Source organism: Pseudorca crassidens, chromosome 4 (assembly GCF_039906515.1).
Source record: "Pseudorca crassidens isolate mPseCra1 chromosome 4, mPseCra1.hap1, whole genome shotgun sequence".
NCBI lineage: Eukaryota > Metazoa > Chordata > Mammalia > Artiodactyla > Delphinidae > Pseudorca > Pseudorca crassidens.
In genome coordinates, this window is record NC_090299.1 from 119025468 (window position 1) to 119039694 (window position 14227).

The window sequence follows — 14227 nt, forward strand, 5'->3', positions numbered from 1 at the left end:
TTAGGTAGAATGCATATGGTAGGCCTGCAGGGAGACAGGAAGGTAATTTCTAGGGTAGGTCTGTGCTAGATTATGGGGGAATTTTAATGCCAAAGCAAGGGTTGAGAGTTTATTCTGCAGTAGCAAAGAGCCATTGAATGCTGATTATTTTAAAATACGGATGGTGACATGAGAACCAGAGCCTTAGATCGGATTTCTCTCCTTGAGAAGGCTAAATTAGAGGGACAAGATGTGGAGGCAGGGAGACCAGTAAGTAGGCTCTTGTCAGAGGAAGTCAGAGAAATTCTGAGAGGGCCTAGGTGCCGGGAAAGGGGTGGGGGAGCGTGTCTGACATCAGGGCTAGAATTTCTAAGGTACATAGAGCCTTGGAGAAACAGTTGAATATTTTCCAATTTATTCACATAATGTTGGGGGGAAAGATTCAATAGATACTCTGAGGCAAGTCTATGAGGACAAAAATCTTAATAGTTCTTATTTTCATTATTGTTACATATCACATGTCGGGGTTGGGAGGGCGTGGCCCGAGTTGCTGACCTAAGGCAAGCCCACTTTTGGTTTGCATGCTAAAACTGCACTCTTTTGGGTTTCCAGCTTCGTGATTTGTTTGCCAGTAGATGCATTTTTAACCCCTTTGGTGCCGGGGCTGATGAGTTAGGATACATTTTTATGTGGTTTAAGTAGTGCAATCAGATTATAGTTTCTCAGTAGGTAGAGCTGACGTCTAAAATTGGATTTTCCCATCCTTGACATTTGAAATGAGAAATAAAAGTTATCTTTTCAGGTTTACATGTCAAGACTCTTCCAGTAGAGTAGGCTGAGAATAAAGTAAATGCTGTTTTGGGTGCCTGGTAATCTTTTAATTATGAAATAAGCCTTTGGATTTTAATCTTCCAAAATATAAAATACTGATCCAGGAAAACAGCCTTTTTAAAGTTCACATCCTGCTGACTCCGTCAGATGAAAAGCGTCCACCTCTACCCTGTATTTCGCAAGGCGAAAGTAAAAATATCATTAATCTTGTCTCAGTCCCACCACTGACTATAAAAGACTCTTCCATTTGGAGTCAGTCCTGAGCCATGAAGCCAGTAGCCCAGAGTGAACGCTTAGTTTTCCAGAACCAGGACCCGAAGCTGGAGGGTCGCGGCCAGCTGACTGAGGCCTTAATCTAGGAGTGGGACGAGGGACTTGGGTTTTCTTTAAACCAGCTCCCTTGTCATAGAGGCTTCCTGAGCTGTCCTTGCCTCCCTCACACGTGTACGTATGCACAGCAAAGCTTGGATACTGATAAACTTTGTTTTTGTTCTTTTGTGGCATCTGAAGCAGCTTGTACAATGAAGACAGAAACCTGCTTCGAATTAGAGAGAAGGAAAGACGCAACCAGGAAGCTCACCAAGAGAAAGAGGCATTTTCTGAAAAGATTCCCCTTTTTGGAGAGCCCTACAAGGTAATTTCTTTCTTTCTTTTTTTTTTTTAAATTTATTTATTTTTGGCTACATTGGGTTCTTCGTTGCTGCGCGGGCTTTCTCTAGTTGGGGCGAGCAGGGGCTACTCTTCGTTGCGGTGTGCGGGCTTCTCATTGCAGTGGCTTGTCATGTTGCGGAGCATGGGCTCTAGGCGCGTGGGCTTCAGTAGTTGCAGCACGCGGGCTCAGTAGTTGTGGCGTGTGGGCTCTAGAGCACAGGCTCAGTAGTTGTAGCGCACGGGCTTAGTTGCTTCCGCGGCATGTGGGATCTTCCCTGACCATGGCTGGAACCCGTGTCCCCTGCATTGGCAGGTGGATTCTTAACCACAGCACCACCAGGGAAGTCCTACGAGGTAATTTCTTGAATATGAGAAAGTCTGATTTATCACCATATTTGACTTCATGATGAAAGTGAGTTTGAACAAGGGTCACACTTGTGAAAATAAGACAACTTATCCTAGAGATCGTTTTTGAAAACAAAATATGAAAATCTTCTGGACCTCGGTAAGTCAAAATTACCAAAGTTTGTGGTTTTCTTTTGTAATGTTCGTCTCCTGTATTTAGTAATATTTGTCCGTGGCAGGCTTCTCAGCAGGGGAATTGAGTCGAAATTGCATGTTAAATTTGGTGTTACACATTAAATTGAGGTGTTTCTTTTCTAATGGCATTATGTAACATGGTTTACTAAACAATGGTTTTCTTCCCCCTCTTTTTCCCCCTCAATATCTAACTCTGCTGTCTTTTCTTTTTTTAGACAGAAAAAGGTGATGAGCTATCCAGTCGAATACAGAACATGCTGGGAAACTATGAAGAGGTGAAGGAGTTCCTTAGTACCAAGTCCCACCCTCAACGCTTGGATGCTTCTGAAAATAGCTTGGGAAAGCCAAGATACCCCTCATTTCCTGAGAAGGGGAGCAGCATTCCATCTCACTCCTTCCACACTAGTGTCCACCACCAGCCTATTAATACTCCTGCCTCTGGACCACTTCCTATTGGTACCATTAGCCACAACCCAAAGATGGCGCAGCCAAGAATGGAACCAATGCCAGGTCTCCATGTCAAAAGCTATGGCCCACCGGACACCCAGCACATGACCCAAGATCGCCTTGGTCAGGAGGGGTATAGCTCTAGTCATCACAAAAAGGGTGACCGCAGGGCTGATGGAGACCACTGTGCTTCAATGACAGACTCAGCTCCAGAGAGGGAGCTTTCTCCTTTGTTCTCTTTGCCTTCCCCAGTCCCCCCTTTGTCACCTGTACATTCCAACCAGCAGACTCTTCCCAGGACGCAAGGAAGCAACAAGGTTCACAGCAGTAACAGTAACAATAAAGGCTACTGTCCGGCCAAGTCTCCCAAGGACCTACCGGTAAAGGTCCATGATAAAGAGACCCTTCAAGACAGTTCAGTAGCAGTTGCCAGCCTTGGGGTAGCCCCTCCCCAGCCACCTTCTCAGACTTTCCCCCCACCCCCCCTCCCCTCAAAAAGCCTTGCAATGCAGCAGAAGCCCACAGCTTATGTCCGGCCCATGGATGGTCAAGATCAGGCTCCTAGTGAGTCTCCTGAACTGAAACCACTGCCGGAGGACTACCGACAACAGAGTTTCGAAAAAACAGACTTAAAAGTGCCTGCCAAAGCCAAGCTCACTAAGCTGAAAATGCCTTCTCAGTCAGTCGAGGTGAGTGGACGTTCGTATCTGAGGCAATTCCAGTGTGAAGAAAGATTTGAGGTGGAAGTTTCTGGAGGTTTAGGGGCAGGGGTGTCAGTAGCCTTTGTTCAGGAAGATTCCTTTCTGGCTTTAGGATCTTGTTGACCCACAAGAAACTCAGGTCTGAAGTGAATTACTGATGACAGATATTGAAATGTGATTTGTAGAAAGTTAAAAAATCTTTTTATTGAGCCATGATTTACATACAGTAAAATATAGAGACGGGAAGAGGATAGTTTGCTCTGTTTTGAAAAATGGATACACCTGAAAAATGGATACACCTATACAACCCACAACCCAATTGAGGCAGAGGACATTTCTAGCATGAGAGTTTCAGGAAGGTTTTGAGCTGTCTTTGATTTTTGGGGGCTTTGGGGAACACTGACTTCTTTAAAGACACTGTAAAGAAAAAAATTTTTTTTGGTTAATACTTCCTCAGCCCCAGTTAGTTTTTCCTGAGATCCAAACCATAAAAAAGTGAAAACAATAGGTCAAAATGTTGGAGGAGTATTAATTTTTAAAGATTTGTCCCCTATAAATTATAAGAAACTGTGAAACTGAATTTCTGTTCTAATATATTTTATTTACCACCTACAAAAGAAGAGTGGAGGTGTGATGACATCTCATTTGAGAGAGTCACAAATATAGAATGTTATTCAACTGTGGCTTTTTCAAGTAAACAACATACTTTATCTTTTTAAACAAAGGAAAAATTCCTTTTTCTGCTCCTTTGACAAATGGCAACGTGGTGTTTGAATGAGAAGAATCAGAGCACACATTCTATCACTGAAATTCTAAATTAACACCGGTTACTCAAATTCAGATTTGTAGTGCAAAGTGAAATGTTTGAAGTGAATTTATTTTAGCGCTTATCTGTTAAGGTAAAGTCTGTGGTTGAGTTACATCAATTGTATAAACATTCTAATTTGAATATCCAGTCCTCAAAGACTTGTATGTGCACCCAGATACCAGCTTTACATCAGTTTTACATAGTGCTAGAAGGCAAAATTCCTTAAGGTTTAAAAAAAGAAAGAAAAAAAAAATTCCAGGATCCATAGCTGGAAAGATAACCCTTATCTTGAAGGAGGAAAATCTGTTCCTTTGTGGTGTCAGCTTTTGGTTTAGACGAGGTTAGGGTTCTGTCCATAGTCAGCTGTTGAGCTGGAGTGTCTCTGGATGTCTTCAGAATGTGACTGGTTTGGAGGCTGAGGAAAAATTGGAAAGGAGTAAAGCACGTGGTAGAAATGACCAAGATGGCAGAACAATCCCTATAACCCCGTAAACTATGCAGAGTCACTGCAATGAGCCATTTATTGAACATTTTGTGCTCTGTTGGGTGGTAAGGGGTAGGGAACAGAATGAAGGTGGAGAAGAATAAAGTGAGATCTTCCCACCTCCTATGGTCAGTCAGCCTACCTTATAATTCAGAAAGAACTTAATGGAATTTTCTTTATTTATCGAATAAGGTCTGTTATATTTTCCTAGTTTAAAAAGAAAAAAAAGGTAAGGGGACAATTTAACATGTTTTCTTTAAAAAGAAAACTAAGCAACTAAAAATTGCTTTAAAACAATTCTAAGACCAATTAGCAAATATTTGCATTGCCTACCAAATACCCAACCATATGTATAAGCACAGAGTGGGATGCCAGGGAAGTACTGGTCCCTGCCCCGGAGAGATGACAGTCTAGCGTGGAGATCAGCCTACACATGTGAAACAATCAGAGAACTGTCTGCTACTAGGTGCATAGAGAAAGTTTCAAACATCAGCCTTAAGACAGTGAACCCATGTAAATTCAGCCAACAGGTTTTCTGGTAGACCTTTTAGGTTAGAGGATCCCGGTTAACCTTTTGCTTTACTGGTGAAAAAAAGATAAGGTGAGTTGAGATTTCTCCAGGGTTTTACAGCTCCTCAGATTTAATACATATTTCAAACATAGGACCACATTAGATGGTCCTTGCATATTTTCTGAGTGGACAGTTGAACAAAATCATTCATAGATGTGGTAAGAGAATGGGATTTTCTTGGCTTTTCTTGACCTGCTGTCAACAATTGAGTAGATGTAAACATTTCATCTTCGGCCTGTGTTTGCAGTCAACCTTCATTTTAACATGATGGCTCCCTCTGGCCTCTAATCAGTGTTCTGAGGCCAGTGGCAGCTGTGGTGCTAACTGCCTTGGAGCCCCTGGGTGGTGTTGGTGGCATGGGAGGATGGAGCTGAGGGGTCAGGCAGATGGAGGGCTCTGGGCAAAGAACTTGTAATGAAGGGGGAGTAAGTCTGGGAAACAGGGATATTGGTGCTTTCCGGCGAGCGTTTAGATTTGGTTTAGTAAGATCTCATGTTTCACAGACTTACCATTAATTTTCTGTTTGTAGACCCAATAAAATGGCTATTTTTTTAAGGTTTTAAAAACATGTAGGGGCTTACCTGGTGGCTCAGTGGTTAAGAATCTGCCTGCCAATGCAGGGGACATGGGTTCAAGCCCTCGTCCGGGAAGATCCCACATGCCACGGAGCAACTAAGCCCGTGCGCCACAACTACTGAGCCTGCGCTCTAGAGCCCGTGCTCCGCAACAGGAGAAGCCACCGCAATGAGAAGCCCGTGCACAGCAACGAAGACCCAGTGCAGCCAAAAATAAATAAATAAAATAAATAAATATATTTTTAAAAAAGCATTTTTAAAAAACCATGTAGATTGGATTTTAAAAATCTCAAATTAAAAAAAGTATATATATTTTTTTGGCTGTGTCGGGTCTTAGTTGTAGCACGTGGGATCTTTAGTTGTGGCATGCGGGCTCTTTATTTGTTGTCAGATTTTAATATTCTGGTGAGTCAAAGGAAAGCATAGAGGTGGGGGACAGCAAAAGTGGGGAATTAACCCCAGAGCAGGTAAATTCTGAATATAGAACCGGAATAGTAGCAATATCTTGGGCTGCTTGTGGCATTGGGGCAGAAGGATAGAGAATGCCAGGGTGGAAGGGGAAGTTGGCTGTTGGTAGAGCCATGGGAAGGGGCATGGGGATAGCTAAGTGGTTTTCCTTTATTTGCTGAATTTGTCCTAAGGCAAGTCGGAGGAGGTTTTCTTTCCTGGCATTCCGAGTGTGTGGGTTTTGTGGTTTGTTTCATTGCTCCCCTCCCCCACTGCTTCCATCAAACAGTATTTTAAAAAAATGGACCAAGATGGGAAAGTCATCTTGTCTGTCTGGCACTCCTTTATTCTCAAGCCACATACGTATGAGTTCCTTGCTATTTTCTGTCCTTTCACTTCATGGGAAACACTTGGTTTGTGTATTTTAGTTGGTTCTCCTAAATAATGGTATTCCTTTCTGGGATAAGTGATGCTCACTGTTAACACTTAGTCTTTCCTAAAATCCTACAGGAAAAAAATTATCAAAAGGTCAACATTCTGACTAAATAGAGGCTAGAGCACACAGTGTGCACTGGATTTTTCTCTGGGCATGTTGGTTTTAGTTTTGTGTCAACTGGAAGATGTATAGCATCTTGAAATGACCCATCTGAGGATATAACCAGGACTCCACGATCTCACATGGATGCCTTCCAGCTGTAGAGTTGCCACATCAGAGACCGAATTGCCCAAACGGAAGGCTGAGATTCCTTGTAGCTCTTTCTACCGGAAGTTAACAAATGGGAGTGAGAGGAAAACCAAGGCATCTCTGTGTGAGCGTTCCTGAGTGTGGACCCTGGACTGGAGTGGATGTGCTTAGAGGCAGATAGGCATTTTACTGAAAGGGAGAAATGGATTAAGTTGAGGTGGGCATATTAAATTGTATACTGGATTTAGAATATTAGAATTTTAAGGGTAAACCTACAGCCCTTTCATGTTGTAAATAAAGCCTAGAAAGGTGAGGTCACTTAATTTTGCTACAGTTTAGTTAGTAGCAGAGCCAGAGTTAGAATTCTCAGTTCTGTGATCTTTCTACCTCTGCTTGTTAAGTATGTATGGAGACCATAGGAGGATCTTGAGCATGGGAGTGATATATCTACTTTCTCTTTCTGAAAAAGATCATTCTGGCTCCTGGGTGGAGAATGGCTTGGAGGGGCAAGGGTGGCAGAAGTAGGGAGGCCAGCTAGGGGGTGGGAAATGACGATGGCTTGGCGTAGGATAATAGCAGTGGACATGGTGAGAAGTGGATAGATTCCAAATATATTGGGCAGGGGAGTAATAGGGCTTTGTGATTGACTGGAGGTGGGAGTGGGTCTGAGGTGCGAGGGAAAGTGAGGCATTAAGGAAGGTCCTACTGGAAAGGTGTGGATGGTGGGATGATACCTGCTCCTGAGATGGAGCTGACCTGGGTGGAACAGGTTTAGAGGGAAAACCAGGATGCTCTGGATGGATCACATACTAAGTCTGAGATGCTGTTATATATCCAGGTAGACATGACAAGTTGGCAGTCATCAGTAGTAGATCAGCCCAGGGAAAATGATGTTTGGATGTTTGTGGCGGGGTAAGAATCACAGGAGTGGAGATAAACGAAATGGAGCCAGCATTCAGTTAGCACACAGCACAAGTTAGTCAAGTCAGGAAAATAGGCAAGAGAGTAACAAACCACTCCAAGGAGAAGTCCGGGAAGGGGGTGTCTCAGCACAAGCAGCGGTCTGTCTAGCAACCGTCTCGGTCCAGCAGTGGTCTCGGGACAAGCTTGAGTGCGAAGTAGCCCTCTGCTTGGACAGAGCCTCCAGCAGTGCCCACGTGGAACAGCTCTCAGCAGGGGGAAATTGGGTCCTCCAGGGAAGAACCTTCAGTTGCTCAGCTCAGTGGGCTCATTTTAAGGAGTTTATCAGTGGGTGTAATGGTCTTACTCTAAGACATTCATAGTCCTATGGTAGACTTTTCAAAACAACTAATACAGAAGTTCACATTGGCCACTGGGACTCCATTTTGAACTACTTAACATAGCTTAAATCCTGTAAGTTTCACACAAGATGAGTAGAAATCATAACACAAAAGAAATCTCATCTTAATACTGGGAATAATAAATTTGGGCTGTGTTTGCCTGTGGTGGGTATTTAAAGCTTTGGGACCAGGCAGGTGTAGCTGAGAAGGCCCTAAACCAGGCCCTCCCTGGCTTAGCTTTACCTGTGGCAAGGGCAGGAGCGGGAAGAAATGGGGTCCTGCTGGGTCTTCAGAAGCAGAAATTGAAGATCATCTTGAAAACTTGAGAATCTGCTTATAAATTAGGGGAAGTTACAGGTTTCTGTTTTTTCACTTAGGGTTTGAAGTGTACGTGTAAATAATACAATTACCTTAATTTAAGCAAATAAGTCACTGGATCCTAGCAGAATTTACCGTCAATTTAAATTTGCTACTGCTTCTACTTCCTTATATGGCCCTACTCCATTGCCCTCCAGAGAAATCTGGCTTTCAGTCCTGATGGTTTCTGATTTCTGCAGAGCAATTGCTCTTTTCCTTGTGGCCTCTCATGACATGATTTGGGAACATTTTCTGATACCAAATCCTTCCACCTAATTTCCAAGACTCAGGTGTCACCTGCAGCTGTGAATTCATTGTTGGACTACTTTGACTCACGGCAACTCTTAAATTATGCCTTCCGTTTTCAATAAACTGCCAGCCTAATAGAGTGAAGTAATCCACAGTGGAAAACTGTGATAGTGATTCACTTTGCATTCATGTATGCAAACAATCTTTCCTACTTTCTTATTTAGCTTTCTTATCTTAAATCCTGAAACGAGGAACTTCCCCATTATGAAATGATCTAACCCTTCAAGAGGTGCACTTTCGGTGTGTCGGTGGTGTATATCCTGCTGATGAGTCACTCAAAATATAGTTAAGCTCCCTCTCTCCCATATATATCATCAGTTCAGCAACTTTTAACTAAAATTTTTAGAGTACCTACTGTATGGCAGGCCTAATGCTGGGGATGGGGGGTGGTTACAATGGCGGGGAAACCCCAGATGATTCCAGTCCTCTTGGACCTTAATTATCTAGTTAGAAACTGACTCTGTTTAAGTAACCACTCAGATCAATGTGTAAGAACTTTGGCAAGTTCTATAAAGGAATCTATAAACTATTATAAGATTAATAAAGGGGTGTTGTGGCTTAGAATGTAGGAGCTTAGGGAAGAATTCTCTGGGGAAGTATTGAGTGAGACCTGAATGGTGAGTAGAAGTGAAAAATGTGAGGGGTTGTCTGAGTCCATTCGGACTGCTATAACAAAGTACCACAGACTGCGTAGCTTGTAAGCAACAGAAATTTATTTCTCACAGTTCTGGAGGCTGGATGTCCAAGATCAAGGCACCAGTATGGTCATGTTCTCGTGAGGACTCTCTTCAGAGTTCCCAGCCGGTGCCTTCCTGCTGTGTCCTTACATGGTGGGAGGGGCTAGGACTTTCTCTCTGGAACTTCTTTTATAAGGCATTAATCCCATTAGTGAGTGCTCTACCCTCATGACTTAAACATCTCCCAAAGGCCCCCACCTCTTACTATCATCACCTTTGGGTTAGGTTTTTGGTCTGAATTTTGGGGACACATAAATATTCAAACTACAGTAGGTGTGTTAGAAGTTAAACAGCATCAGTATTCCAAGCAGAGGGAAAGTATATGCCAGTGGTTTATGCCACATGATATACAGAGACCATTATAAGTTTTCTTGGGTTCTAAACCCAGTACTGTAGGTCAAATGGAATTTGTGCATTCATTCTGTGCATTCATTCTGAAACTTGGTGGCAAGTCTGAATCACCTGGGGGAAGCCTGTTAAAAATACAAATGGTTAAAAATAAAAATTCCCAGGTCCCATCATAGGAGATTGATTCAGCAAGTATACAGGTGGGCTCAAGTACCTGTAGCTGATTCTCATGAGGTTTCTTCTAGAGCCTGGAAATGAAACTGTTCCAGAAGAGCTGATAACAGGCCACAAGGAGTTAGAGAAGGGCTCCCTTCCCACTGGTTCTGGAGTCTCCCTTGTGGGCCCTCAGACAAAATGATCACCTGAATTGATGGGACTACTTGTCCTGAGCAGGACGTGAGAGAAGCCTCAGGGAAGAAATAAGAGAATAGGGCCCCCGGAACTACATACACTCTTCCTCTACAGCTCATGTTTTTTTTTTTTTCTTCTTTGGGTCCCCAACATTTTCAAGCTCATGGGGAAAGTAAGATTCTGATACAGCCTTATCTAGCTTCTTCACTCAGTTTTCTAAAAATGTTTTTATTGCAGTAGTTCTTTATTGGAAATTTAAGTTAGATTCCATGAGCTAGAGCTCAGGTAACTTGGGCAGACCTATGTGACTTAAATGTTTGTTGGGAAAATGATAGCAAGGTTTTCTGTGTGCACAGTTCCCTAACGATGTTGAGTGTCTGGGCAGAATACGTCCTATCTACAAGAAATAATGAATAGCAATAACCTGTATCTGCTTGGAGGATGGCTAAATTTTAGACCCCAAAATATCTAAATATAGAAGTTTAAAAATAGTGGCAAATGACTGACAGAAGTTTTAGAGCAGAAGTTGCAGGCAGCCTGAGGGCTAGACTGGACCTGCAGACTATTTTGTTTTGCCTGTATAATGTGTTTTTCTTTTTTCTTTTTCTTTCTTTCTTTCTTTTTTTTTTTTTTTTTTGTCCTCCCTCTGAGCCAATATTTACAAACTGGAGAATTCTGGTGAAAAATCAGATTTTCAGTTTCACCAGCTAGAGCAGAGTAGATGCTGCCACCTTTAATTTCCTGATCCTGGCGAGTTTTTTTTGAGTTTGAAGAAACACTTTAAACTCTGAAGGAAACATTTTAAGTAATATAGGCAAAATATTTTTGGAAGAGCTCCAGAAATTGCTGGAAATGGGTTAGTGCAGAGAACAGAATTGTTTATAGAAGCAAGAAGAAAGCGTGCGATGGAACCTGGAACATCTTTTTGGGTGGTATTAATTGGAGTTGTTTTCCTTGTACGTTTTACTTTCCATTCCTTCTCAAAACGCCAGAAGTACATTTGGTACCAGGATAAGAAATTCCTGTTCCTCCTTGTTGTTTTCACACTTGAGATGTTTGTGGAGGGTTATTGGATCCCCCCTGGGTCCCTCATGCTGTGCCTCTGCCAGAATGGAGACATTCACCGCTTCAGAATCTTTCCAGGCTGTGCGCTCTCCCAGGCTCTCATGTGCCACCCGAGTCATTTTAGCTCCTCTCTAGATTAATTGTGTTTTATTCTCAGCCAACTGATAATCTTCAGGGACAGAAAACCAGATATTCCGAGGGGAGTCCTGCTGGCGACTGAGTTAGTGGTTTTGATTTGGGCTGTTTTGGTGGGGGTGGCCAATATGCATGAGATATTTCAGCCGAATTCTTTTTAAGAGAGGATTCTGGTTCATGTTATCATAACAAGTTTGTTTTTTTGTTTGTTTGTTTTTGGCCATGCATTTCTCCTCTCCATTTGCCAAGATCTATTTGAAAATCATTTTCCAAGGTTAACTCTGCGGCGTGTTCACATTTTCTAAGAACTTTCTAAGCAGTTAGTTTTACATTGATATTGTTCCTTTTTTAATTGTTGAAAGCCCTAGGTCGACCATTTTTCCCCCCTGCCAGATGTTCAGGGTCCACACACACCATTAGATTTCTCTTGAACTTCATTTTATTCCCTATTTAAGCTTGGCCTACTTTTTCTCTGCTTTTTTCCATCCCCCTAACCCTGTGGTAATTTGTCAAGCCCATTCTAATCTCCTTAATCCCTTTGGCTGAAAGGTTTTGAGGTTTAATGTTTTAATCTAGGGGCCTTAGTATTTAAGTAATTAGAGGTCCTATTTCTAGCTCTGTCCCTCAGATAAATCACCTTAGGGTTTTTTTGTTCCAATTTACAAAAAATAGAACTCCGAAAATTCATATTGGGCAAGATCGAAGCTTTGAACTGCACTGTATGAATTAAGAAAGGAAAGTAAATATTCTGTGCTATTCAGAGTCCCCGTACTCATTCTTACCAGCTCAGGCTTTATGGATTCTTTTCCTTGCAGCTCAATTTTTTAAATATTCTACCCCAAAGCAAACGTTTGCTATTGCATTTTAGAGAAGAAATTTTTAATAGAATTTCATGCTATAATTAGAGTGTATGTTACTTCCAACATTTTTTTCTCCTCATGCCTGAGAACATGTTAATTTGGGGAAAAAAAAATTTTTTTCCTATTACCAAATAATCTGGACATTCTTACAAAATGTTAAAAAAAATCTTTCCTGTCAGGAAAAATTTAGTCATAGAAGGATTCACTTTTTGCATTCTAGGTTTCTGCCATTTTGGTCAACAATATTTGAACACCCACTAGATACAGAGGGGAGCTGATAGGAGAGAAAGACACTTGACAGTACATTTATTACATAGTGTAAAAAATACAAAGTATAATCAGTATGAAAAGGTAATATGGAACTACTAATTATAGTCATATAATGCTCACACTGTTCTCTAGTGCACTTTGTGATAGGAGCTGTTCCAAATGCTTTATGTGAATCAACTTAATCCTCACAGCCATCCCAGGTGGTAAGCACTGTTACTGTGACTGTTTTACTGAGAGATTTACAGAGGTGCAGAAAGATTCATTTGTTCAAGTTTACCCAGGCCTTAAGTGCTGGATCTGGAATCCATATCCAAGTAGTTTGGCTCCAATCCATGCCCTTAACTATGACACCTACATTATATTGCCTTTCATTTTTTTTTAGAGTTGACTTTGGAAGCACTTTGGTTGGGTATTGACGAAAATGCATTCCAGGCTAAAGGATTGAGAGAAAAGACATAGAGGCAAGAAACGGTGCAAGATTTAGTAGGGGTAGCTGGGCCTTTGGTTCAAGGAGATCTGGTAGAGGCAAAGGAACTTGACCTCACTGTGTTGTCAGTTTATCCTTCTGTGGGGCTGCTGGATGCAGAGTCATCCATATGAAGTGCTTAAAACAGTACTGGGTACATAGGAAGAGCTCAGTAGGTGGTGGTAGGAGTGATTAGAGTTAAAATTTGAGCTGGGCTTTAAGGAACAAGGTAGGGCTATCAAAATGAGCAGGTAGAGTTGCTGAGGAGACAGGAAGACCCGAAACAGGCTCCCATGTATTGGAGTACCCTTGAGCATGTGGGTGGGATCAGATCAAAGGGATCACGAATGCCCAGTTACGATGTTCTAGGTGAATAAAGCCCTAAACATTTGATTTTCAAGTGTTAGACAAATGAAGAGCCTAGGGAAAGAAAGCATTTGCTTGGGGGTTGTTGAACTTTTAAAAACTGGTTTGCCAAGGTGAGGAGCCACCGACCGCCCTTCCCATCCCTGCGTGATGGCACAGGGGCATCCTGCTCACCCCTGAAGAGCAACTTTCCCATAGTTTGGCAACCCCTGGTGTAAATATTTCATTTTATAAACGCTTATGCTCTCGGAAATACTTTACTGCCTCCCCCCAATACATACCCCCCCTTTTAATTCCCAAAGCACTTGCTTATTCCCTCTTGATTGTCACAGCAACCTCGTGAGTTAGGCAGGGCAGTTGGCACGAATCACCATTTTACATGCCATGGAACTGAGTCTCTAAGAAGTTTAATGATTTAAGTTCATAAGTGGTAGAGCTGGGGGCACGAAACCAGGACCCTTAACTTCTAGTTCCAGTAGTCTTTCTGCCACACAGTGTGTTTTCTGTGGAGTCATAACCCTTTGAGTAACACTTTTTTTTTTTTTTTGCGGTACGCAGGCCTCTCACTGTTGTGGCCTCTCCTGTTGCGGAGCACAGGCTCCGGATGCGCAGGCTCAGCGGCCATGGCTCACGGGCCCAGCCGCTCCACGGCATGTGGGATCCTCCCGGACCAGGGCACGAACCCGTGTCCCCTGCATCGGCAGGCGGACTCTCAACCACTGCGCCACCAGGGAAGCCCTCCAGTTGCTTTCTTGTCTCTCCAGGCTTGGGTTGTGACCCTCCTGCCCATGTCTCCCAGCCCCCCTGCTGTCACCCAGGCCCTTTAGCGAGGATTTTCCCCTGTGCTCCTGGTGCCCACACCTCCAGTCTCAGCACTTCTCCTTGGCATTGTCCTCTGTGTGTTTCTCCAGGTGGGAAATGCTTTGAGGGTGGGGTCATTTGT

General features: G+C 42.8%; 1 protein-coding gene across 10 annotated transcripts in view; it reads left to right on the top strand.

The window, feature by feature from the left end:
- The window catches only part of AFF1 (ALF transcription elongation factor 1), a 204989-nt gene that overhangs the window by 111729 nt on the left and 79033 nt on the right, over nucleotides 1–14227 (top strand). For 6 of the 10 annotated variants that reach the window (XM_067736543.1, XM_067736549.1, XM_067736545.1 and 3 more), the window contains 2 exons: nucleotides 1321–1444; nucleotides 2217–3137. In XM_067736543.1, coding sequence (XP_067592644.1) covers nucleotides 1321–1444; nucleotides 2217–3137 — 1045 coding nt within the window. Of the gene's footprint in view, nucleotides 1–1320; nucleotides 1445–1774; nucleotides 1816–2216; nucleotides 3138–14227 lie in introns of all 10 variants that reach the window. The other 4 variants (XM_067736544.1, XM_067736551.1, XM_067736547.1 and 1 more) reach the window with 2 other exon arrangements.